The sequence below is a fragment of the Bubalus kerabau genome, chromosome 20 (genome assembly GCF_029407905.1).
Source record: "Bubalus kerabau isolate K-KA32 ecotype Philippines breed swamp buffalo chromosome 20, PCC_UOA_SB_1v2, whole genome shotgun sequence".
NCBI lineage: Eukaryota > Metazoa > Chordata > Mammalia > Artiodactyla > Bovidae > Bubalus > Bubalus kerabau.
The window spans coordinates 4,625,775-4,652,330 of NC_073643.1; the positions used below are offsets into that span (position 1 = coordinate 4,625,775).

Sequence of the window (26,556 nt, forward strand, 5' to 3'; positions counted from 1 at the left end):
GCCACCTCATGCGAAGAGTTGACTCATTGGGAAAGACTCTGATGCTGTGAGGGATTGGGGGCAGGAGGAGAAAGGGACGACAGAGGATGAGATGGCTGGATGGCATCACTGACTCGATGGACATGAGTTTGAGTGAACTCCGGGGGTTGGTGATTGACAGGGAGGCCTGGTGTGCTGCAATTCATGGGGTCGCAAAGGGTTGGACACGACTGAGTGACTGAACTGAACTGATTGATAATGAGTGATGTTGAGCATCTTTTCATGTGTTTGTTAGCCATCTGTATATCTTCTTTGGAGAAATGTCTGTTTAGTTCTTTGGCCCATTTTTTGGTTGGGTTGTTTATTTTTCTGGAATTGAGCTGCAGGAGATGCTTGTATATTTTTGAGATTCATTCTTCGTCAGTTGCTTCATTTCCTATTATTTTCTCCCATTTGAAGGCTGTCTTTTCACCTTGCTTTGAGTTTCCTTTGTTGTGCAGAAGCTTTTAATTTTAATTAGGTCCAATTTGTTTATTTTTGCTTTTATTTCCAATATTCTGGGAGGTGGGTCATAGAGGATCCTTCTGTGATTTATGTCAGAGAGTGTTTTGCCTATGTTCTCCTCTAGGAGTTTTATAGTTTCTGGTCTTACATTTAGATCTTTAATCCATTTTGAGTTTATTTTTGTGTATGGTGTTAGAAAGTGTTCTAGTTTCATTCTTTTACAAGTGGTTGACCAGTTTTCCCAGCACCACTTGTTAAAGAGATTGTCTTTTCTCCATTGTATATTCCTGCCTCCTTTGTCAAAGATAAGGTGTCCATAGGTGCGTGGATTTATTACTGGGCTTTCTGTTTTGTTCCATTGATCAATATTTCTGTCTTTGTGCCAGTACCATACTGTTATTTGCGCTAATTAATAAGCTTCTTATAATATAGAATTCATGTACAGCACCTCACTGAATTCACTTAGTTTTATATGCATCTTTCCACAAAGATAAATATTGTAATTGATCTTTACAGCTGGCGTATAGCCCCAGGCAAAGAGATATCTCAAGAAAGAATGGTAAGAGAGGAATCCCTTGGAAAGAGTCACTGTCAGGCTTCAAAACTCACTTAATTTCTTTTGGATGTTACTTTTGTTTCACCTTCTCATAAGCCAGTGTTTCCAAAACTTGAATCAATTCAGATATTCTGTCAAAATTTGCCATTTTCTATACTGTTAGTTTTTATAGCTTTCTTGCTTTTGATTTACCTTTTTGTAATTTAGTTTTTTAAATTGATGTTAAACTTAAACACAATGAAATGCACAGATCTTAAGTGTAGAGTTTGATGAGTTTTTCTTAAGCATATACACCCATGTAACTACCAGTCCAGATTAAAATAGATAACATTTTCATTACTGCCTAAAATTTTCCTAATCAAAATTTTAAGATATAAATGTATTCTTTTGATGTGAGCTGCATTTTCAAATATAAATAAAATATATATTAATATATAAATTTGTCCATTTATCATTTTAAGTCACCAGTGGAAACCTTCATATAGAAAGTTCTGTTTGTGCTAATTTTAGTTTCCCTGAAAAACTCTGAGCCACTCTAAGGCAATGTTATCAAACTTCCTTCCAGGGGAGTGATTTTAAACAAGATATTCTTTAGTAACTTAAAAACTAAGCCTGCCCTTTAGGTTTCAAGCTTTACCTCTTTTATCTTAAATTAAAATCTATAGGAATTCTGTAGGATAACTATTAGTAGAAAGTATTAAAATCAGACAAAATGGATTAGTCGTTGATATCCAGAACCTTTTATATATTTGTAAGAACAAAGAGTACTCTTGACTTAGAGTACCTCTTTTCTGATGTGGATGATTCTGTTTGTTTCTTAAATAGAAAAGCCTACTCTGGGACTTGTATATTTGCTTAACCCTTTTTCTGACTTGACTTTCAGTTTATGGATCTGATTTCAGCCAAACTGATCTCCGGGTAGTTTTCTTAAGATGGTTGATGGGAGTGAGAGGAGTGGGGAATAGAGGGTAAGTGGGCATCAGAGTGCGTATAGCAGAGTGAACACCTCTTTGTTTTTGTTCCCTGGACAGAAGACGACCACTTCCTAGCGTGAGGTACTGTTCTCCAAGCGGGCAGGTTGTCATTTAGCGGGCAGCTTACACAGGGCCGGTTTTCTGCCACGGGGCTGTGGGGCGCTCTTGTTGCCATTTGGGGGTTGCAGGTCCCAAGAGTGCTTTGGGAGGTGGGAGTGGCAGGGTTTTCCTAAACTAGTGACCTGTCCCAGTGAACTGATTTACCTGAGAAGATTTAAAATCTAGTTAGGCAGTAAACAGAAATTCATCTCTATCAGTAATATCCTCTCAACTTCTAAGAATTGTTTTCATCCTAATTATTTTTAAATGTCTTCATTTATAATAATAGAAGATTGGCTTAATTTTTCTTTCTCTACATATGATGTCCATTTGAAAATTCACTCAAGGTATGTATTCACTTGGAATTCAAGTTTAGTAATACTTAAAATCCGGTGTCATAGATTCCAGAAATCCAAAACTTTTCACCCATAACTCTCCACGTTTTCTATTCTGTAATTTAACTTTGAACCAGAAAGCAAAAAAAAAAAAAAAAAGAATTCTACAAAATGTGATTGCTCTTTTGTTAAGAAACATAAAGCTGTTCAAGTTGAGTCCTACTAATCACACGAAGAGCAAGTGTTGTCCTTTGCTATTTGGGACTGAAGGTTGTTATGCAGCTCTCTTCAGTTTTATTGATTATATTCATTGCCAGAATAGTTCTTTCTCTTATCCAGAGACACATCTCCAACATCAAGCTACACACACAATGAGTCTGGGTTTCTTCTCACCATCACCTTCCTCATCCCATTCCATTAAAACTAAAAACCAGTATTACTAATCCATAAAAGTGTGGTTATTGATATACAATAGGAGTTTGAATAATGAGTATATTTTATAGATTCTAGCTATTGCCCTAAATATTAAAAATTATCTTTCTATGCCTAATAGAAATAACTACTATTTTCTAATTGGCAAAGGAAAATTGTTATCACTGGAAGAAAATATGCCAATGAAAATCAGTAAAGTTTACATATAACATATTAGAATTAATCTATAATTTCAAATTTATAAACATTTGACCTCTGCCCACAGATCTTCAAATTTTATATTTATTTATATTTTGTTCATAGGTCTTTAAAAACCTATAAATTATTACTTTAAAATTCTTTAAAATATTACTAATTTGGGGGTGATATTTTTATTTTTGTTTATGTATTAATGCTTTCCATGCTTAGTTTCTCAGTCGTGTCCAACTCTTTGTGACCCCATGGACTGTAGCCTGAAAGTTCCTCTGTCCATGGGGATTTTCCAGGCAAGAATTCTAGAGTGGGTTGTCATGCGCCCCTCCTGGGGATCTTCCCAACTCAGGGATCAAACCCAGGTCTCCCACATTGCAGGCAGATTCTTTACTGTCTGAGCCATCAGGGAAGCCAATGAATACTGGAGTGGGTAGCCTGTCCCTTCTCCAAGGGATCGTCCCGACCCAGGGATTGAACTGGGATCTCCTGCATTACAGGCGGGTTCTTTACCACCTGAGCTACCAGGGAATCCCAAATGGAGATGATAATATCAATCTCAAGAAGGTACTGTAATACTGGAATGGGTAACCATTCCCTTCTCCAGGGGATCTTCCCAACCCAGGGATCGAACCCAGGTCTCTCAAATTTCAGGCGGATCCTTTACTGTCTGAGCTGCCAGGAAGCCCAAATACTTTCACTTTGCTTCAAAAATAATTTTCTCTGTTATGAAATATGTATTTTAGGTACACATCTTAAATCTGTACTCCCCTACATGCTGGAAGCACGTCACCCAGATCAAACAAAAGGAGTTGTAGCTTCTACATTCTTCTATGATCTAGGTGCAAGAATGTCTTTCGTTGCAACCTCTGTAATCCTCAGAGATCTGATGTAAAGACTTGGATCCAGACAAAATATTTTAAATAATCTTTTTTTAAAAATTATGCTACTGTGCAGTCTGTCTGTCCCTGTATAGGAGAGAGACAATCTTCTTTTGCATGTTGCTGAGGATAAATGTTCAGAACATTTGACAGTGATCATGGGTCAGAGAATCAGACCACCTATCCTCACTAATCAAGTTGATGGAGAGAAATATGGTAAAACCACTAATGAAGGTCTCAACATTTGTTCTTTAGTCCAGAAAAAAATGTAATAAGGGTCCTATAATCATTGAATGTTCTCAGAACATCTGCTTTTTCAAATTTAATTGAAATAGGTAGATTCTAGAAAGTATTCCTGAGAAACCTTATCTTTTCCCAACATTCCTCTTGCTGAAATATCTAATGACTTAGAAAAAACTGTAAGAAATAGGAATTGTTTTCAACAGACTTGGATTTTTAGGCAATGTCCAATTGCAGGGCAAATAGTCTAACTTACCAGCTTCATTCAGTCAGATTAACAGCTGACATAAGTTGTACTTTCTTCTGATTTCCATGGGACTCTTTCCTCCATGTTCCTATTAATCCTTCATTTTTTGAAGCTCTCTATAGATATAGTACAATTTGTGCTGTTTTTTAAAAAGAAACTTCCTGAATTGCTATGTTCTACCTGTGGTATAGATAGATGGTCAAAGATTGTAAAAAAAAAATAATAATAATCAAGTGCAAGACTTGAAAATTTATCAGTGATGTATATAACCATTGGAGTTCCCTTAAGGTGTCTGGTACTTCTGTCCTCAACCAGGACTGGGAGGTGTTAACAGAAGGACTTTTCTTGACTTCTGTCTAAGGTGGTCTAGCAGTCAACTTCTATTTTAGGGGGAAACATTGTCCCATGAATGCCGAAGAATTGATACTTTTGAACTGTGGTGTTGGAGAAGACTCTTGAGAGTCCCTTGGACTGCAAGGAAATCCAACCAGTCCCTCCTAAAGGAAATCAGTCCTGAGCATTCATTGGAAGGACTGATGCTGAAGCTGAAACTCCAATACTTTGGCCACCTGATGTGAAGAACTGACTCATCTGAAGAGAACCTGATGCTGGGAAAGATTGAGGGCAGGAGAAGGGGACGACAGAGGATGAGATGGTTGGATGGCATCACCGACTCAGTGGACATGAGTTTGAGTAAACTCCAGGAGTTGGCCATGGACAGGAAGGCCTGGCGTGCTGCAGTCCATGGGGTCTCAAAGAGTTGGACATGACTGAGTGACTGAACTGAACTGAACTGATTCTCCCGTGCCTCAGGTCACTGCTTGAGCATACACTCCAGTGTTTTCTCTGGTAAGTTCTTCATGCAGAGAAATCCACAGACCAGTAGTATGAACTTACACATGGCTGAAGAGAGTGCAAGGGACAGCTAGAGGTTGATAAGTCATGTTGCCAGGGACTGGTCTCTGATACTGTCCAAACCTCACAGGAATACCCCTCTGCTAAAGACTGACCTGACTGAAGCATTGGTCCATTGGCTGCCATCTATGTAAGAAACACCGATTTATAGATGATCTGTTGAAATCATGCTTAAAATAAGACTAAAAAATGATCATTTCAACCTTCCCTTCTTTTCGAAGAAGTGTTAAAAACAAATATTCTCTGGGCCCGAAGACTTAACTTTATTATTTGTTCTCCCAAGGTACTCAGATTAAGTAATAACCATCATTTACAATGTTTCATGAAACCAGTTTTCATCCTATTCCAAGCATATATTTCCCAGAAGATTTACCAAAGGGGAATGAGAATATTGGCTTTTCCTTCTATATAATGACTTTTGACAGGAGTTTATGTACATTATTCAAGGTACAGATTCATTCTTCTGTCAAAATAGGCAGCTCTTTAGTTATTATTGACTGACAATTATTCTCAGAAGATTACAAAACATATTTATATATTCAGTGAGCATAAAATGCTGATCAAAACTTTACGCCCTCAGGTTTAATACAGCTAACAAACTTGTTCTTCTCACTAAAGAGATTTTTAATTTTAGGACTTCCCTGGCAGGCCAGTGTTTACCACTTCATGCTTGCACTGCTCGTTCAATTGCTGATCATGGAACTAAGATCCCACATGCCATGTGGCCAAAAAAAAAAAAAAAAGATATTTAATTTAGATGAGGAAATGGGCAATGTCAAGTCAGTTTTGCAGATTACATGAATCCAATATAAATAAAATTCTTATAGATTTTTTGTCCTTTGCAATTAAAGGCAATTCTATCATTTGCCATTCTAGTTTGCAATCCTAATTATTATTAAATATATATTTTTTTTCAGTAAATGGCATATGTTCTGTATATATACACTTCTTTGTTTTACATCCAACAAGAAAAGAATTAATACTTGCTTTGTTTTTGTTAAAATCAGTGGTACTTACCTAGCAATATATTTGTTTGGATGGTGCCGGCTAGATCAGTCACCTGAAGAGCTTATTTAAGTACGGATTCTGGGCTCCACCCCCAGACTATCTGATTTGGGGTGGGTATATTTGCATTTCTAACAAGTTCTCAGGTGTTACCGATTCTGTCGTGTCATGGCTCTAGTTCTGAATAACATTGGCTGGACAACATAGGTCAGTCAGCTTTGCAACACAGGAAGAGAAGGAGAAGACATGGAGTAGATAAAGTAGATCTTTCATATCTACTTGTAGTGGGTTGGATGGTAGCCTCCAGAAGATATGTCCACCAGGATCCTCAGAATGTGACCTTATTTGGAATAAGGATCTTTGTACATTCATTGGGTAAGGATTTTGAGATGAATTCATCTTGGTTAATGTGGGCCCTCCATCCAATGACAAGTGTTCTTATAAGAGACACACATCTATCCTTCAGAACAGTAAGAAAATTAACTTTTGGTACTTTACCAAATTTGTGGTAACTTGTTATGGCAGATTTGGAAAACTGATCTATGACCAAAGTCCAACCATATCAAAGTGCCAAGTACCCTTTGTCATATGGTTTAATGAAAAAGGAGACTCCTGACCAGGTGAACTAGTATAACAGTGAAATAGTGACTGCACATCACCTAATTTCTAAGCACCATTGGATGCTTTCTGGCATGTTATTTAATTTAATCTCCCCTCGTATGCCTTGAGGTAGTTTGTTTTTTGTTTTTTGTTTTTTTTTAGCATTATTTAACAGAAGAAGACCCTGAAATGTGAAAGGCTCGTTTAGTTAGAAAATATTTAATAAATATTTTTATTTATTAAAAACAAAGGAAATAAAAATATCCTTTATGCCAAGCTCTTGCTGGATGTTAGAGAAGTCAGTGACTCACTGAAGGTGACCTTGCTGGTAGGTGCCAGGGTCTAGATGAATCCTTCCAGATTCAATGCCTATCCCCATCCACTATACATCATCAAAGGCTAGAGGAAGAGGCACACTTCAGTTCAGTTCAGTTGCTCAGTCGTGTCTGACTCTTTGAGACCCCATGGACTGCAGTATGCCAGGCCCCCCGTCCATCACCAACTCCTGGAGTTTACTCAAACTCATGTCCATCAAGTCAGTGATGCCATCTAACCACCTCATCCTCTGTCGCCCCCTTCTCCTCCTGCCTTCAATCTTTTCCAGCATCAGGTCTTTCCAAATGAGTCAGTTCTTCTCATCAGGTGGCCAAAGTATTGGAGTTTCAGCTTCAGCATCAGTCCTTCCAATGAATGCTTAGGATTGATTTCCTTTAGGATGGACTGGTTCGATCTCCTTGCAGTCCAAGGGACTCTCAAGAGTCTTCTCCAACACCACAGTTCAAAAGCGTCAATTCTTCAGTGCTCAGCTTTCTTTATGGTCCAGATCTCACAGCTATACATGACTACCGGAAAAACCAAAGAGGCAAGGGCATCTGAGGAGTGTTAAAGTAGAGAGGAATTTATTATCACCAACACAACTCACCCTCATTTATGGAAGTTATCTAATAGTATTTCTCTCTACTAATACCTATAAAACACTTTTCACTTTGTTACCTATGGTTTTTCCAGTAGTCATATATGAATGTGACAGTTGGATCATAAAGAAGGTTGAGCACCAAAAAAACGGATGCTTTTGCATTGTGATGCTGGAGAAAACTCTTGAAAATCCCTTTGAAAGCAAGGAGATCAAACCAGTCAATCCTAAAGGAAATTAACACTGAATATTCATTGGAAGGACTGATGCTAAAGCTGAAGCTCCAATACTTTGGCCACTTGATGCACAGAACCAATTCATTGGGAAAGACTCTGATGCTGGGAAAGATTGAAGGCAGGAGGAGAAGGGGACAACAGAGGATGAGATGGTTGGATAGCATCATTGACTGAATGGACATGAGTTTGAGCAAACTCTGGGAGATAGTGGAGGACAGCGGAGCCTGGTGTGCTACAGTTCATGAGGTTACAAAGAGTCTGACATGACTTTGCAGCTGAACAACAACCTTGTTACCTGAATTTCATTTCCACTTGTGACCACCCTTTCACTTCATATTCAAATATGCGTATAATGTGAGCTGATCCTAAATAGCAAGATAGAAATAAAGTGTTACAATGTCTTTGTGGATATAGATCATTGGTTTAAACAACAGTATTTTTATATGCTTTTTTTTTTTTTACCATATAAATATGTAAAGCAGTCTTGGAAAAGCTATATGAATATCATGTGTGAAAGTTGCCCAGTCATATTGGACTCTGCAACCCCGTGGACTATATACAGTCCATGGAATTCTCCAGGCCAGAATACTGGAGTGGGTAGCCATTCCCTTCTCCAGGGGATCTTTCCAACCCAGGAATCGAATCTAGGTCTTCTGCATTGCAGGCAGGTTCTTTACTGTCTGAGCCACCAGGGACCTTGAGGTTAAGCTCACAAAAAGAAGACCACTTAATCTCTAGTATCATAATAATATGAACTTCCTGAATGTTTCATACAAACTTCCTTTGAGAGATTATTAAGATATAACTTTTTAATGAGAAATAAATTTAAATTATCCCATTTTACCTGTAAATTCTTCATCAGGTTTCTCCTTGTGATTCTGTTTCTCTGTGTATATTTTAAGGCTAAGAGTTTGGTATACACAGGTTAAGGACTGTTATATTTTGATGGTAGATTGTTTCTTTTAGCATTAAGGAATAACCCTTTTTATCTTTGATTATGCTTTTTGCCTTAACATCTGCTTTTTTCTAACAGTAGTATTGCTACACCAGGTTCCTTTTGTTATTAATCATTAATATATTCTGTCTCCTTTCTTTCAATTTTTCCAAGTCACTGCATTAAAAAAAATTTTTTACCTTCATTCTTGCCAGGAAGGTGTAACTTAATTTTAAACTATAAAACTCAGTGGTTTTTAATATACTAACAGATGTACAAGCATTACTACTATCTGATTTCAGAACATTTTTTCATACTACCAAAAGAAAACCTGATATTTGTTAGAAATCACTACTCATTTCCACATCCCCCGGTCCTTGGCTATCACTAATGTACTTCTGTGTCTGTAGATTTGCCTTTTCTGGGCATTTCAAATAAGTGAAATCATTCAACATGTGGCCTTTTGTGTCTGACTTTTTTAACTTTTTACTTTGCATAATGATCTCAGGATTCATCCATGTTGTAGTATGTGTCAGTGGTTCATTATTTATAAAAGCAACATCATATGTCATTATATGGATAACCAGGCTTCCCCAGTGACTCAATGGTAAAGAATCTGCCTGCAATTCAGGAGATGCAGGAGATAAAGGTTCAATCTCTGTGTCAGGAAGATCCCCTAGAGGAGGACAGGGCAACCCAATCCAGTATTCTTGCCAGGAAGATCCCATGGCCAGAACAGCCTGGAAGGCTATGGTCCTTGGGGTCACAAAGAGTCAGACACGACTGAAGTGACTGAGTACACGTATGGATATACCACATATTCAGTTCAGTTCAGTCACTCAGTCATGTCCAACTCTTTGCGACCCCATGAATTGCAGCACGCCAGGCCTCCCTGGCCATCACCAACTCCTGGAGTTCACTCAGACTCATGTCCATCGAGTCAGTGATGCCATCCAGCCATCTCATCCTCTGTAATCCCCTTCTCCTCCTGCCCCCAATCCCTCCCAGCATCAGAGTCTTTTCCAATGAGTCAACTCTTCGCATGAGGTGGCCAAAATACTGGAGTTTCAGCTTTAGCATCATTCCTTCCAAAGAAATCCCAGGGCTGATCTTCAGAATGGACTGGTTGGATCTCCTTGCAGTCCAAGGGACTCTCAAGAGTCTTCTCCAACACCACAGTTCAAAAGCATATGGACATTTAAATTCTTTCTACTTTTGTACTATCATGAATAATGCTGTTATTCACATTTATAGTTTCATAGTTATGACCAGACACAATCTTTTACATGCGTATATGATTCATTTATGTTGGGTATATACCTAGGAGTGGAATTGCTGGATCATAGGGTAACTCTACACTTAACATATTGAGGAATTATCACACTGTATTCCACAATGGTTCCCCCATTCCACATTCCCACCAGCAGTGTATGAGGGTTCCCATTTTCCCACCACCTTCTTGTCCTTGCTGAGACATTAAGACCCCATCCCAAGTCCCTTTGGCCCTTTCCTGATGCAGATTCCCTGGAGGCCTTCCACATGTCAGTTCCTAACATACAGATTTACATTCCACATGTTTCTGGCCTTTGAATATTTCTTTCTTTCTTTAAAGATCATAAGTATTAAAATTTAAAAGTTGTCTTACTTAATGTTTTTGTATGTTTGTGAAGTGAGGAAGGGAGAGTCTATATAAGGGTAGACGTTTGTATAGGATCAGTCAACTGTTCCCGGAAGTTGAGCAGGTGAGTGCAATTACAGCAATTGTTGACTTGGAATTACAGGTGTGTTTACAGCTGGGAGCCAAAGTTTCTCTTCAGGGCTAAATTACTCAGACTGTATGCTGCTGCTGCTAAGTCACTTCAGTCGTGTCCGACTCTGTACGACCTCATGGACTGCAGCCTACCAGGCTCCTCTGTCCATGGGATTTTCCAGACAAGAGTACTGGAGTGGGGTGCCATTGCCTTCTCCAACTCAGACTGTGTAGGATCCATTATTATGCTGAGCTCATCATATCCCACGTGAACTAACACATCTTTTTGTTAATGGTTATCTTTTTACAGGTGCAAATTTCCAAAAATAATACTGAAAAGAAAAATCCCAAATTTAGAAAAAGGAAAAGGTATGTTTTTTTAAATGAAAAATTATTATGATAAAATTAAAATATATATATGGTTTAATTTTTATATGACATTTCCCCTGATTCTTTTTTTTTAATTTATTTATTTTAATTGGAGGCTAGTTACTTTACAATATTGTAGTGGTTTTGCCATACATTGACATGAATCAGCCATGGGTGTACATGTGTTCCCCATCCTGAACCCCCCTCCCACCTCCCTCCCCATCCCATCCCTCAGGGTCATCCCAGTGCACCAGCCCTGAGCACCCTGTCTCATGCATTGAACCTGGACTGGCGATCGATTTCACATATAATATACATGTTTTGATGCTATTCTCTCAAATCATCCCATCCTCGCCTTCTCCCACAGAGTCCAAAAGTCTGTTCTTTATGTCTGTATCTCTTTTGCTGTCTCGCATATTGGGTCAACATTACCATCTTTCTAAATTCCATATATATGCATTAATATACAGTATTGGTGTTTTTATTTCTGGCTGACTTCACTCTGTATAATAGGCTCCAGTTTCATCCACCTCATTAGAACTGATTGAAATGCATTCTTTTTAATAGCTGAGTAATATTCCGTTGTGTATATGTACCACAGCCTTCTTATCCATTTGTCTCCCGATGGACACCTAGGTTGCTTCCATGTCCTGGCTATTATAAACAGTGTTGCGGTGAACATTGAGGTACACGTGTCTCTTTCAATTCTGGTTTCCTCAGTGTGTATGCCCAGCAGAGGGATTGCTGGGTCGTATGGCAGTTCTATTTCCAGTTTTTTGAGGAATCCCCACACTGTTCTCCATGGTGGCTGTACTAGTTTGCATTCCCACCAACAGTGTAAGAGGGTTCCCTTTTATCCACACCCTCTCCAGCATTTATTGCTTGTAGACTCTTGGATCGCAGCCATTCTGACTGGCATAAGATGGTACCTCATTGTGGTTTTGATTTGCATTTCTCTGATAATGAGTGATGTTGAGCATCTTTTCATGTGTCTGTTAGCCATCTGTATGTCTTCTTTGGAGAAATGTCTGTTTAGTTCTTTGGCCCATTTTTTGATTGGGTCATTTATTTTTCTGGAATTGAGCTGCAGGAGCTGCTTGTATATTTTTGAGATTAATTGTTTGTCAGTTGCTTCATTTGCTATTATTTTCTCCCATTCTGAAGGCTGTCTTTTCACCTTGCTTAGAGTTTCCTTTGTTGTGCAAAAGGTTTTAAGTTTAATTAGGTCCCATTTGTTTATTTTTGCTTTTATTTCCATTACTCTGGGAGGTGGGTCATAGAGGATCCTGCTGTGATTTATGTCAGACAGTGTTTTGCCTGTGTTTTCCTCTAGGAGTTTTATAGTTTCTGGTCTTACATTTAGACCTTTAATCCATTTTGAGTTTATTTTTGTGTATGGTGTTAGAAAGTGTTCTAGTTTCATTCTTTTACAAGTGGTTGACCAGTTTTCCCAGCACCACTTGTTAAAGAGATTGTCTTTTCTCCATTGTATATTCTTGCCTCCTTTGTCAAAGATAAGGTGTCCATAGGTGCATGGATTTATCTCTGGGCTTTCTATTTTGTTCCATTGATCTATTTTTCTGTCTTTGTGCCAATACTGTACTATTTTGATGACTGTAGCTTTGTAGTATAGTCTGAAGTCAGGCAGGTTGATTCCTCCAGTTCCATTCTTTTTTCTCAAGATTATTTTGGCTATTCAAGGTTTTTTGTATTTCGATACAAATTGTGAAATTATTTGTTCTAGTTCTCTGAAAAATACCATTGGTAGCTTGATAGGGATTGCATTGAACCTATAGATTGCTTTGAGTAGTATACTCATTTTCACTATATTGATTCTTCCAATCCATGAACATGGTATATTTCTCCATGTATTAGTGTTCTCTTTGATTTCTTTCATCAGTGTTTTATAGTTTTCTATATATAGGTCTTTTGTTTCTTTAGGTAGATTTATCCCTAAGTATTTTATTCTTTTCATTGCAATGGTGAATGGAATTGTTTCCTTAATTTCTCTTTCTGTCCTCTCATTGTTAGTGTATAGGAATGCAAGGGATTTCTGTGTGTTAATTTTATATCCTGCAACTTTACTATATTCATTGATTAGCTCTAGTAATTTTCTGGTGGAGTCTAGGGTTTTCTATGTAGAGGATCATGTCATCTGCAAACAGAGTTTTACGTCTTCTTTTCCAATCTGGATTCCTTTAGTTTCTTTTTCTTTTCTAATTGCTGTGGCCCAAACTTCCAAAACTATGTTGAATAGTAGTGATGAGAACGGGCACCCTTGTCTTGTTCCTGACTTTGGGAGAAGTGCTTTCAAATTTTCACCATTGAGAATAATGTTTGCTGTGGGTTTATCATATATGGCTTTTATTATGTTGAGATGTTCCTTCTCTGCCTGCTTTCTGGAGGGTTTTTATCATAAATGGATGTTGAATTTTGTCAGAGACTTTCTCTGCATCTATTGAGATAATCATATGGTTTTTATCTTTCAATTCATTAATGTGGTGCATCACATTGATTGATTTGCAAATGTTGAAGAATCCTTGCATCCCTGGGATAAAGCCCACTTGGTCATGATGTGTGATCTTTTTAATATGTTGTTGGATTCTGATTGCTAGAATTTTGTTAAGGATTTTTGCATCTATGTTCATCAGTGATATTGGCCTGTAGTTTTCTTTTTTTGTGGGATCTTTGTCAGGTTTTGGTATTAGGGTGATGGTGGCCTCATAGAATGAGTTTGGAAGTTTACCTTCCTCTTCCCCTGATTCTTGATTCTGTTTCTCTAGGGAACTATGTTCTAAATTTTCTAAAAGAATTAATAATATAAGTAGTATTCTTAGAAGTATGGAGAAAGTTTTATGTTTGTACAGATGTATTGAACTGTAAGTTTCAAAGATTAATATCATGTGAGTGACCAGATGAGAAACAGGTTTTAAATTTAAACATAGGTAGTACAAACCAGAAACAAGGTTGTATAATAAGTCATGGATAACAAGTTTTAGTGTTTATCATTGAACCAATTGTACAGGCTTTTTATTTTTTTTATTGAATGGTAAGCAGTGCTTTGTGAAAAGGAGTCCTACTTAAAGACTGGCTTGATATGATAGTCCTTCTTTTCTTTTTTGTCCTTTTTCTGAAGATGAATAATTGCATTTTATAAAGGACTTTCACTTCCTAATCTCAGTTACCCTTCACAGTAACCCTATCAAATAAGTATGAGGTGTATCATAATTATGTCCATTTAAAAGATAAAGAATTTATGGCTTAAAGAAGTTATGTGACTTTCTTAGGATCTTCTGGTTAGAGAAGATGTGCCTGAACAAATGTTTTCTGACTCTAAATCATCAATACAGTATACTGGGAAAAGCATGGATTTTGCAGTTTGACAGAATTCATTTCTGTCATTTTCAACCATTTTCCTATGTTGTCAAATTTCTCAATTTCTCAGGGCCTCAGTTTCTTCATAAAATGAGAGTAACAATAACTTAGTAGGTTTTTGGAGGGAGGATTATATGAAATAGGCTATGTAAAGTGCTGGGTAGCTTGTTAGTACGGAGAAGGCAATGGCACCCTACTCCAGTACTCTTGCCTGGAAAATCCCATGGATGGAGGAGCCTGGTAGGCTGCAGTCCGTGGGGTCGCTGAGGGTCGGACATGACTGAGCAACTTCACTTTCACTTTTCACTTTCATGCATTGGAGAAGGAAATGGCAACCCACTCCAGTGTTCTTGCCTGGAGAATCCCAGGGACGAGGCATCCTGGTGGGCTGCCGTCTATGGGGTCGCACAGAGTCGGACACGACTGAAGTGACTCGGCAGCAGCAGCAGCAGCTTGTTAGTACTTGTTACCTAATGAGAGCTCAAATCAATATTATTCCCCTTTGGGTTTTCACTGTCCTCCTTACTGTGTAAAACAACCCTAAAAAAAGATACTTCAAGGTAAGAAATGTATATTCATAATTTACTGTTGCCAGTATTCATGAATGATCATTTAAATATACATGCTTGTTCTTAAAAAGTAAATCTGTCAAATTCCTTTTCCAGGAAAGCTGTTTTAAAATCCTCTTTTGAAAATGTTTGTTCAGATGATGCCTTATCAAAGGAAAACATGGGTATGTGAAGGCCTGTCTTGCTTTTAGTTCTTTTACCTATATTTAATTCCACCAAACGTGATTGTAGTCCTTTGAAGAAAACAAAATGTACATGTATATGTATATGAGAAACATTAGTGGCGTTCTGGTATTAATTTACATACTAGGGCTTTTCCATTGTCTTTAAATTTCTATCCTCTCAAATTAAATTTTGTCTGGCTTTGTCATATGTTTGATTTTTTTTTTTTTTAATAAGCACTAGCAGTTATAGGAGGAAATACCAACATCAGTACATTTCAGTCTAGAATTCTCTATTCCACATTTAGTCAGGGCTGCCAAAGGAGGGAAGAAAAGCAGAGCCTGGTGCTCCCAGCTCAACTTGTTGCCGTGGGTGCTAGAGCACTGTAGGGAGAAGGTGGCCTGTAGGGGGAAAAGCTTTTCTTTCAGAAGCACTTTACTCTTTCTACATTTTCCCTAGTCTTGAAAAGAGGCACATGCTTGTTTGCAAGGTGGAACTTCGGCAGCCACACAAAGAGGTTTCATAGCCGATTAAACCCAGAGAAGCTTTCGGTCCTCACTTCCTCTCCTGTAGCCACTCCCACATCCTATGGGGCTAAATGCGCCATTTGTACAGTCTCATGGAACGGAAGGAAGGACAGAGTGGTTATTTTATATCTTCCTTTTCTCTCCTAAACCACTACAAAATTCTGTTGCTCTCCTCTTAAACTTACTGCTCCTGCTTTCCTGCTAATTAAGGTACCTCCTTTTTTGCGGAGGGAGTGCAGCTCTGTTCCTTTGCCTCACATGATCAGCTCACACATTCCTATAGAAACAAAAGTCATTTTATCCCTAGAGTGAGTTCCCACTAGGTGACCCTGACACCACAGCTGGATCATCCTCCCCTCCAACTGGCACAGGATCCTTCAGGAGAGATCCTAGGGCACCAGGGATCCATGGACCAGAAGTGACTGCCCGGTCAGTAGTCTCCCTGCTGCCTGGCTCTGAAAGCCTCAGTAGTTCACTGGTCTGTGTCTCACTCCTCCAGTGCCATTTGAACTGAAGAGCAGAACCATCTCATCTTCTATGTTCTCTGTCCACTTCCTGAAAGAGTGGTGCTTTTTCAGTAGTTTGCATCCTCTTCAAATTCTTTATTCACTACTCATATTTCTGTGGCTTCCTTGATCCAGGTCTCTGATGTCTCTCATTTCTTCTTAGCTTAAGGTAGGATCACTCCTAGATCAAACAACAGAGAAAAATGATAGCATCTGACTCTTGAGTCTCAGCTCCACTTTGAGGCCCTCTCTGGATGCTCACGTCTCCCCTTTGTCCTCTGCCCCAGCTGTGATGTGCCCTCTTGGCTTCATGCTCTGCAGTTGCTTCTCTCTCCCTTAGTTCGAGATCTCAGGGAGAGTCAAGTACATGCAACTACCCTACCTTTTCAGACATCAGTTTCTTCATCTGAAATAAAGAAAATGCGAGAGAAACTGTCTTATCCAAGAGAGAGAGGACTGTTTCTGGAAAACAACAGAAAAAGTTGAGGAATCATTAAATAAATGATTAAACTGTGTGTTCATGGGTGTGTAAAGATTTAATCTAATGCTGGGGTGGGAGATAAATTATGTGTTTGGGGTTAACATATACACACTACTGTATCTGAAATAGATAAACAAGGGCCTACTGTATAGCACAGGGAACTGAACTCAATATTTTGTAATATTTTCTAATAACTTATAATGGAAAAGAATCTGAGAAAGTATATATATATGTGTGTGTGTGTGTATAACTGAATCACTGCTGTACACCTGAAACTAACACAACATTGTAAATTTACTACAATTTTGAAAATGTTTATAAAAAAGGATTTGATCTAAGAAATAACTATTTGTGAAGTATGTCTGTATTTTGGGGGAAATTGCTACCAGGAATATCTTGTATTATGTTTGATTGTCCCTGTAACCCATTTTCTTTCAGTGTTTAGGAACCAAAAAAATCCATCTATGACGGTGAAATAATAATAGAATAATAATGATGATAATGATAAACTACACCTGTAACAGTTACTGTGTCTTCACTTTTCTAAACATTTCATATATATTAGTTTAATCCTCACAAGATCTGTATGAGATGAATAAGGTATATTTTATTATAATTCCTATGATATCAGTGGAGAAACAGAAGCACTTAATAGGTTATATGCCTTTTCTAAGGTCACATAGCTTCTTAAAATTAATCAAAGTTTGCAGCTATTTCCTTGGTTGCTTTAGCAGAAGCTTAAAGCTAAATTTTTGGTTTTTCAGTGTGGCTCAGTGGTAAAGAATCTGCCTGCCAATGTAGGAGACACGAGTTGGATCCCTGGGTCAGGAAGATTCCCTGGAGTAGGAAATGGCAACTTACTCCTGTATTCTTGCCTGGAATTTCCCATGGACAGAGGAGGAGGACAGGCTGCAGTCCATGGGGTCACAAAGAGTCAGACATGACTGACCATACATGCAGTCACAGTCACACACAGCACTGCTAGTTTGTCAAAGCATCTTTTTAAAATGTAATTATTGCCCTTCATATCCCCCTTAATGAACAGATTTTTTACTTCTCTTATTTTTAGTCTTTGAGCTTTGTCACTTGTTTTATTGTATCAGTGTTGTCTGTTGGTAAATATCTCATTTCTTTTTGTGGAGTAGGCAGTCTATAAAAGTTTTAATAAAAGATTAACATATCATCAGTATCAGTTGAGTCACTCAGTTGTGTTTGACTCCTTGCAACCCCATGGACTGCAGCAGGCCAGGCTTCCTTGTCCCTCACCAACTCCTGGAGCTTGATTAAACTCATGTCAATTGAGTCGGTGATGCCATCCAACCATCTCATCCTCTGTCGTCCCCTTCTCCTCCTATATTGACATATAACCCTGGATTAGTTAACAGTCTACTAACATTCATGAGTAAATTAGCAAGGGATGTGTTCATCATCCACCTGGGACAGGTGAGCATGGCAGAGAATGGCTGATACAGAAAAGGTCTGGATGATGTCTGGATGAGCCAGGCAGGAGGTGAAGGCCTTAGGCCTGGGTGGGGGCAGAAGGCTGACAGGGGAGAAGGGTGCTCTTGCTATTGAAGGCAGACTTGGCCTGCCTGGTCTGGGTTGGAAGTTATCTTTATCCTCTGGGCCCTCCTGCCCCCCATGTCTGTTTGTTCTAGGTAGGCACCTTCTTCTTCATTCACTTGAGCCTGTAGTTCCCTCATCTCTACATTTACATCCTAAGCTGATAGAAGAGGCTTTGTGGTTCAGTTCGGTTCAGTTCAGTCACTTAGTCATGTCCGACTCTCCTCGACCAAACAAATCAAAACCAAGTGCTTTTTCCTCCTCTTCACCTTCCTCCTCTAGAAGAATGGCTTCAATATTTCAACATTGAAATGGCCCTGAAAATTTAAGATGCTGTTTTTCAGTGCCAAGTTTGAAGTAACTGAACCAGTGGCCTTTTTATATAAAAGAGGAAATAGCTTCTTTAAACGTTTAATAGAGAAGTAGAGAATAAAGAAAACTTCCTAAATATATTATACATTGAAGGATTTTTCTAAAATAGTGACTGATTTATTGAGATAAACAGTAAGTTATTTCTTACCAGGAATGAAAAACCAGCACTAATTTATTTTATAAAAATTCATTTTAAAAAGCCAGATTCATACTTCAGTGGGAGAGATACCTTTTTTCTTTTTTCTTTATTTTTTTTCTCCCACTTTCTCTGAGTGATAGAGCAACTGTAATGGTACCACTTTACTCTCGACAACAAATTGAAGCAAGTCAGGAAAACTACCAGATAATCAGGATTGATAGAAGATGATTGGTCATGCAGTCAGCACAGACCTGCATTCTGTCTGTATCTTTGGAGATCATTGACCAGTTTTGATAACCTTGTTTGCAGATTACAGTAACTGCAATTTCTGAGAATTATTTTTGGACTCTCTGTGTTTGCAGTATTAGGAATACCTTTTAGAAAAGCAAGCCTCGTGTTCTGAAAGCATAATTTGACATCAGTCAAGTTGGTGTTATGAACCCTACTTGATTTATGAAGCTATCCATTACTTTGTCTACCCTTTGATCGAAAGGCAGTATACATGTTTTTCCAGATCACTTGAAAACAGAGAGCCTGCATTGGCACTCAGCAGTGACATTCATTATCATAAATTGACTGTATTTTAGTCTAGCCTTAGAAATACAAGGGCTTCCCTGGCCGCTCAGCTGGTAAAGAACCCAGCTGCAATGCAGGAGACCTGGGTTTGATGTCTGGGTTGGGAAGATCCTCTGGAGGAGGGCACAGCAACCCACTTCAGTATTCTTGCCTGGAGAATTTCATGGACAGAGGAGTCTGGCAGGCTGCAGTCCATGGGGTCGCAAAGAGCTGGACACAACTAAGCGACTTTCACACACAACTTAGAAACATAAAGATGTTTGTGTGCCATTTTTCCTTCACAGCAGAGCTCAAAATTCGTCTTCTCAACAGTGCATTAAATGTCACTATCAATTTCCATAGACTCAGACTGTAAAATAGGAAAACACAACATCCATGAGTGGGACTGGGGAACTGATGTGAAGATAGTCACACTCTTGTTGTTAAGTGACAAGTTACTAAGTAAGTAATCTGTCACAGAGAGAGGTGACTCTCAACAAAACTGCTTCCGTGAAAATGGACTTTCCTGTAGAAAATTCTAATTCAGAAGCCATGGTGTTGCATTCGTATTTTTTGATCATCTTCAGGTGATTCTTATGCCCCAGATTTGGAATACTGTTGTTCTAGGATGTGATAGCTTATACTCTGTGTTCTTACGTGTTCGCAGTTGCCACAGAACACAGATCTATATGCTTACAATGCATGTGTAAGTTGTGGTTTTTTGTTTGTGTTGTTTCTGAACATAGGAACTGATTCTGAGGTGTAGAATGGCTTATCAGAAAACTACTTTCAAAGTGTTTTGGGAGTCTTCCACAGAGGAGACCTGAGACTGGCTGGGTGGAGGTGGTGACAAGGATGGCTTGCTGGTCTGTGGCTCTTGTCTCAGATCCTTGACCCTTAGAAGGCACAAAATAAACATTTGTCAGTCGAATAAAAGAAAATGATAATGAAAATGGCTTTTTTTGAACTGGAACGTTTTACATTAATAATCTCTATTTATTAACCATATAACATGCCTAATTTATAAGAATACCTGTGCAAACTCACACACACACAAATGGATGTGTATATCATATTACACAAATTAAAATTCATGTTATTGCTGGGAACACCTTGCTTCCATATTCACTGATGATATTTTAGCCCTGAAGGGTGTGTCCTGCTTGGGTTTCCATGAACTTTCAGCTGCTCTACGTCTGTGATGTGGTTTTTGGTGACCTGCCAATGTGTAGTGGATGATGGGGTGTATGTCAGATTTGTATAACCAGAGTGGAAGATGATGGGGTGTGTGTCTTTCTCTCTGAGTCATGCTGCCCTTGGAAGACTTTTCAGGGCCCCATCTGTCTGCTGTGCAGGAGCGGGTCACTAGCCTCCTCCCTTGATCTTTACTTCAGAAAGATTCAATATCAATTGAAAATGTTTGTTTTATTTAAATAGGGAACTCTGTTGATATTGTTAATCAGCAATCAGGTCTATAGAGTTATAATAGGTATTTATATCTTTGTTGGGAATATTATCTTATATCAGCAAGTTCAACAAATTACCAGATATTTTGCTTACTTACATATTTCTGTCACAGTAGCAGAAAAATCACACAACCTTTATAAGTATGTGAATTAAAAAAAAAAACTAGATCAGGCAGTTAAGATGCATTGATATTTTGATTAAGAATAAACTAGGGCTTCCCTGGCAGCTGAGATGGTAAAGAATCTGCCTGCAATGCAGGAGAACTGCATTTGATCTCCTGGAGAAGGGAATGGCTACCCACTCCAGTATTCATGCCTGGAGAATTCCATGGACAGAGGAGCCTCGCGAGCTACAGTCCCTGGGGTCGCAAAGAGTTGGACACGACTAAGCAACTAACACTTTCACTTTACATATTCAGCCTGGATTTAGTCTTGACACTTAATTACTGGCTTCCCCTTTTAAACAGTAGTTTTAATAGTTTATTGCAGGGCTTAACAAATTGTGGCTCACGATTATCAGTTGCTGCTTGTTCTTGTAAATAAAGTTTTATTGGGACACAGCCACTCCCATTTGGTTGAAGGTGGCACTGTGGCAAAGAATCTGCCTACCAATATAGAAGGCGCAAGAGACACAGGTTCAATCCCTGGGTTGGGAAGTTTCCCTGAAGAGGAAATGGCAATCCACTCCAGTAGCTTTCCCTGGAAAATCCCATGGATAGAAGAGCATGGTGGGCTACAGTCTATGGGGTTGCAAAGAGTTAGAAATGACTGAGCATGCACTCACGTATGGTTTGCTTTCTAACAGCAGAGTTGAGTAGTTGTGACGCAGACCATCTGGCCCACAAAGCCTGAAATATTTACTCTCTTGTCCTTCCTAGAAAAAAAGTTGCTGATCCCTGGTCTTTAAGTAACAACTTAATTTGGTGCCCTTGGCTTCTTATTTTAAAAATACACATGTATACCCATGGCTGATTCATGTGAATGTATGGCAAAAACCACTACAATATTGTAAAGTAATTAGCCTCCAATTAAAATAAATTAATTAATTTTTTAAAAAATAAATAAAAATAAAATAATTTAGTGTCTGGGATACTTATAGTCTACATATAGCAAGAATGTCACTTGCATTTGTCAAGGAATAATTATAAAAGATTCACCTGGAAATCCACAGTAATTTTGCATCAAGCAGAGGCTATAACTGAAAGTTATACAAAATACTTTTTATCTTGTTCAGTTCAGTCACTCAGTCGTGACCGACTCTTTGAGACCCCATGAACTGCAGCATGCCAGGCTTCCCAGTCCATCACCAACTCCTGGAGCCTGCTCAAACTCATGTCCATCAAATTGGTGAAGCCATCCAACCATCTCATCCTCTGTCGTCCCCTTCTCCTCCTGCCTCGTAACATTTAGAAAATGTCCTCTTTGAGGGTGGTTAAGATTATGAATTAGATAGAATTAATTAAGGTGTAGGTTTCTTTGTTTTTTTTTTGCTTTTTGTTTTTTACTATATTAACAACGTTTCTTTAGTTGTCTCTGAGACAGAATTTTTACTGAAAGAGCTGGAGCAAATGCTAGAGCAAGCCCTGGAGCACACAACCACCCAAAGGGAGTTTGAAGAGGAGTGCGGGGAGGAAGTGAATACAGGAGAAAAGGTAGGATCCATAATGACCATCAGGCCTAAAGAGCAACCTCAGATCCTTAAACGGCAGAAGTTGTTCCCGGATATTCATTTCCATTATATGGGAAGTTCCTTTCACTTCTGAAATGTGAGCCCTTGGTTATCATGAGATGAACAAGAAACTAGTAGCCTGTGGAAAAATCAGAATGCATCTGTCAGTCTTTGAAAAAAATATACTTGAGCCAAGGAGCTGTTTTATTTTGGGTCTTTGGGGCTGGAATGAAGAGAGATAGTGAGACTCACTGACGAAGGGAGGTACTGATCTTCTCGTTCAGGAGAAGCACCAGAACAAGAGGCCCCCTGTAAACCTGCCCTGCCTGGTCGTGCACAGGGCTGACCTCCATGGGGCATTTTTCACCAGATTCTATTTCACTATTCTTAACCGGGTAGTTTTTTCTTTTTCCTTTTGGCCAGCCATGTGGGGCTGAGAAAGGCCATGTGTGCTTACTGTATCCAATACTTACCAATGACAGCAGAAATTTTAAGTTGGTTGACACATTGCTCAGCACAACAGCAAGCCCAGGTCATTAACACAGAGCAGCAGGGTAGCAGGTGTGAAAGAAGTCAGCCATGAGGCAGATGCTTACACAGGTGGTCCAGCTGTTCCCTGTGTGGTTAGGAGGGAAATGGCAGTGAGGAGCCCTGGGTCCTTCCAGTTTCATTCCTTTTCTCATTTCTTGTTTGGCTGACCACTGTGCCTGGAGTCAGGAAGCAGGGGATGGGAGACGGGCTTGGGATACTGTTCTTGTGTCCCCTTCCTGGTCCAGGCAGTGAGGACTCAGGACTGGCTAAGGTTGCCTGTCACTTGCCTCAGAGGATTGTTAAATGAGGCAAACCAGAAAAAGTGCTTTGCAGAGTAACTGACTCCTAAGACTGGCCATTATTACAGATGAGAATTGGCAGTGGCAGCCTCTGGAGGGAATAGGAGCTAAGAATTCCTCACCTGGTCTTTGTTACCACATCCTCACTTTGCAAAACTACCCATCCTCAAGTCTTCTGTGCTGAGGTGCAGAAAAGGTGACTTTGTAAATGGACAAGATTGTTCATCCACTTTGGCTGATTTCATTCATAACTTCAGCAAGAACAAAGATGATTCTTAAACACTTCCTAGATTAAGTTACAAATCATGAAAATGCACAAAATTTGCTGTTGAGATCAAATTGTAAAGGAAAATAAAATTTAAATAAATAAAATTATTGGTAAAAACACTGAGTTGAAAAACAATTGTTTTCTTGGTCAGTGATCTCAACTTGTTCTTGAATTGCCATGAATTGTGAATACTATTTCTCTGATTAGAGTCCCTTTAAAAAAAAAAAAAAATCTTGTTCTCTCTGTAGATCTTACCCCTCGTAGAACAAGAGCTATAGATTGGTGACATTTATTGTATACATGTAGTTAATATATAAATTATTCTTTTCTGGCAAATGTGTATTTTGTTTGAGCACCATATGGTTTTGTGCAGTGTTTTTTTTTTTCAGTCTTAGCAGTTTGTCTATTCAAAAATACAGGCAGGTTGATTTTTATAGAAATGTCCTGGAGCTTTTACAGCCACAAAATTGGCTTCTATTTTGCCATTATAACTAGTAACTTGATAGAACAGAAAATTACTTCTGATTTTTATGTCTTAAGGTAAAATACATAGTTTTAATACATCACCAGGCAGGAGCTTGCTCTTTGTTTTAGATTCCTGTAATGTTTTATGCTTTCAAAAGGCATTTAGGAATTATAAAAATTAACTGTTTTAACTTGCTGGCAGGCAGGTGAGTGCTGCCTGCTGACTGGCTCTAAGCCTCTCTCCACACAGAGCTTTAGAAGCCTGGAATTCATGCCAGGTTGGGGTACTTACTGCCTTGTTCACTTTTAAATGAGGAGAATAGCAATGAGACCAGCTGTCAGAGCTGAAGCAATTTCCAGCTTATAGGTAAAGAAATGATCACCTAAGGGATTTCTTTTCTCCTTTCTTTTCTTCCGTCCTTCCTTTTTTTTTTTTTTTTTTTTGCATTAGTAGGAAAAATTAATATGGCTTCCAAAGGTAATACTGTTTAACACTGAAAATGTGTTTTGTTTTTAGAAAGTGGTTAAGTGTTTTGTTAAAGAAAGTGGTCTTTTATAAGCTAACACACCAGAAGAGGATATACCTGATAATTTTGAAGTTCTGAGCGTGTTTATTCTCTGGGCAGATATTGTTTGAGCTGTTTTCAAAGTTGTGAATGTGATGTTTTCATCATGCATTTCATGTGTGAGGTTTCAAGTTGATTATTCTCAAGCACTTATACCAATGAATTGAGAATAGCAACATGAACAAAAGCATACACACATGGATAATCAAAATCCATTTTTGTTTGTCATTCAAGTACTCAGAGATTGTTTTCCTCAGTAGACTCACCTTTCTAATTATGTTCTTAGCTAACATTAACACTGGTTGACATGCCCTGACTTTGAAAAAAATGGAAGGGAATTAATTTCAGACTGTTATAAAATCCACCTAAATAATTCACAAACTAGATAATCCATATACAAATAAGACAGAGTTTACTGAATACCTCTTTGTATTAAAAGGTACATTTTTGATACATGAAAGTAGAAAGTACTTGTATAAACTGCATGAGTTTTGTTTTGGGTTTTTTCACGTTGTGTGGGAAGTTACCTTTGCCTTTAATGAACCTTGAAGTTGTAAATCTCGTGTGTGCATGTGTGTGTTTGCCTTGTTTTTACCTGTGTCCTTTCCAACTCAACCAGCGCATGCACTTACTGTCCATAAGGAATGCAGGTGCTTATGAGCAGATGGTCATCGGAAGTGTGACTAAAACAGTTTTCACTTGTATTCTCCGTAATGGTCAATTTAAAAATAAAAAACATAGAAAACTTGCAGAATTTTAATTTTAATAATCACATTTTTCCACTTTAAAAAGTTAAAACTAAAAATGTATGATGTCGAGGAGTAGAGATAGGACTAAATATTCAGTTACTTTTACACTGACACTTACTGTATATTATATTTTATGTGGGGGTCATTATTTGACCACCAGCATAACAGAACACCTTGTTAAGGAGTTACTGACAGTTTTATGTTTTGTTCAGATAATTAAGCCTGGTCTTCAAGTAAATTTGATGACTTCTGTGGTTATTTTTACAGTTACCTAAATGTGGCCCTGAAGTTCCTGCAGGCAGCTCTCTTGAAAACCACTGTGAAGAGGACTGTCTTATAATTGATGGGCGAAGGTTAAAGGCTGGAGAATGTATTGAAAATATAACTAAGAAGTTTAAAGAAATAGATGCTTTGATGTCTGAATTTTAGGGCAGGAGAATGTATTGAAAATATAACTAAGAAGTTTAAAGAAATAGATGCTTTGATGTCTGAATTTTAGGGCATTATAGATATTTTCAAAAGTTAATTATAAAAACATTTACATCTTTACATTTGCCCAAAGTTAAAACTTAAAAATGTTTTATGAAACATTTTACCAAAGTTGTTATTTATAATAACTTTCTACTTTGTATTTTGAGAATATCCATTGTTTTGAGAGAAAATCAGGTGATATTTAAATTAATGTTGTAATTTTAGAATCTGAGAACCCTGATATTTATATTTGTAGATTTTTTTCTTGTTTACCTTAATTTTAAAATAGTTTATGAAACTTACTTCACAAATACATGCTTTATAATGATTTAATTTAGATCCTTTGTTCAAGTGTGGCTAACTTAAAATGACTGCTAATGCTATTATAATTCTTACAAATAATTCAGATCCAATATTCTTAGAGAATGTATATTTGTAGTAGAAATAAGCTACTGCAAAATAAAAGGAAATAATAAAAAACAATTGTGTAATAGAGTTGGAGCTTTTCTAAAAAAACAAAAATGTTAATTGCCTTATTATTTTGGAAACAGTCGTTTCAACCACAGTTCCCAAACTGACTTTTAGTAGAGTCTGTGAAGGGTCTTTGGGAGATCAGAATCCTGGACCCTTCCCTGCTGAGTCAGAATCTCTGGAGGCAAGGATGG

General features: G+C 38.2%; 1 protein-coding gene and 1 long non-coding RNA gene across 8 annotated transcripts in view; one reads left to right on the plus strand and one right to left on the minus strand.

Annotated features, from left to right (window-relative positions):
* ZCWPW2 (zinc finger CW-type and PWWP domain containing 2) overlaps window positions 1-26,070 on the plus strand; it is a 138,015-nt gene extending 111,945 nt beyond the window's left edge. For 2 of the 6 annotated variants that reach the window (XM_055557726.1, XM_055557727.1), the window contains exons 6-9: window positions 11,100-11,158; window positions 15,199-15,266; window positions 22,401-22,525; window positions 25,688-26,070. In XM_055557726.1, the coding sequence (XP_055413701.1) occupies window positions 11,100-11,158; window positions 15,199-15,266; window positions 22,401-22,525; window positions 25,688-25,849 (414 nt within the window). In that variant the 3' untranslated portion in view covers window positions 25,850-26,070. Of the gene's footprint in view, window positions 1-11,099; window positions 11,159-15,198; window positions 15,267-17,542; window positions 17,929-22,400; window positions 22,526-25,687 lie in introns of those variants that run through there. The other 4 variants (XM_055557730.1, XM_055557729.1, XM_055557728.1 and 1 more) reach the window with 4 other exon arrangements.
* On the minus strand, window positions 19,675-24,347 carry LOC129635091 (uncharacterized). 2 transcript variants are annotated; one of them, XR_008706098.1, is made up of 5 exons: window positions 24,208-24,347; window positions 23,495-23,658; window positions 23,016-23,158; window positions 22,563-22,681; window positions 19,675-20,303 (listed from the first exon to the last, which is right to left on the minus strand). It is a non-coding gene; the product is annotated as an uncharacterized LOC129635091 (long non-coding RNA). The 2 variants fall into 2 exon arrangements; XR_008706097.1 differs by having other exon boundaries at window positions 23,495-24,347.
* Window positions 26,071-26,556: the final 486 nt, after the last annotated feature.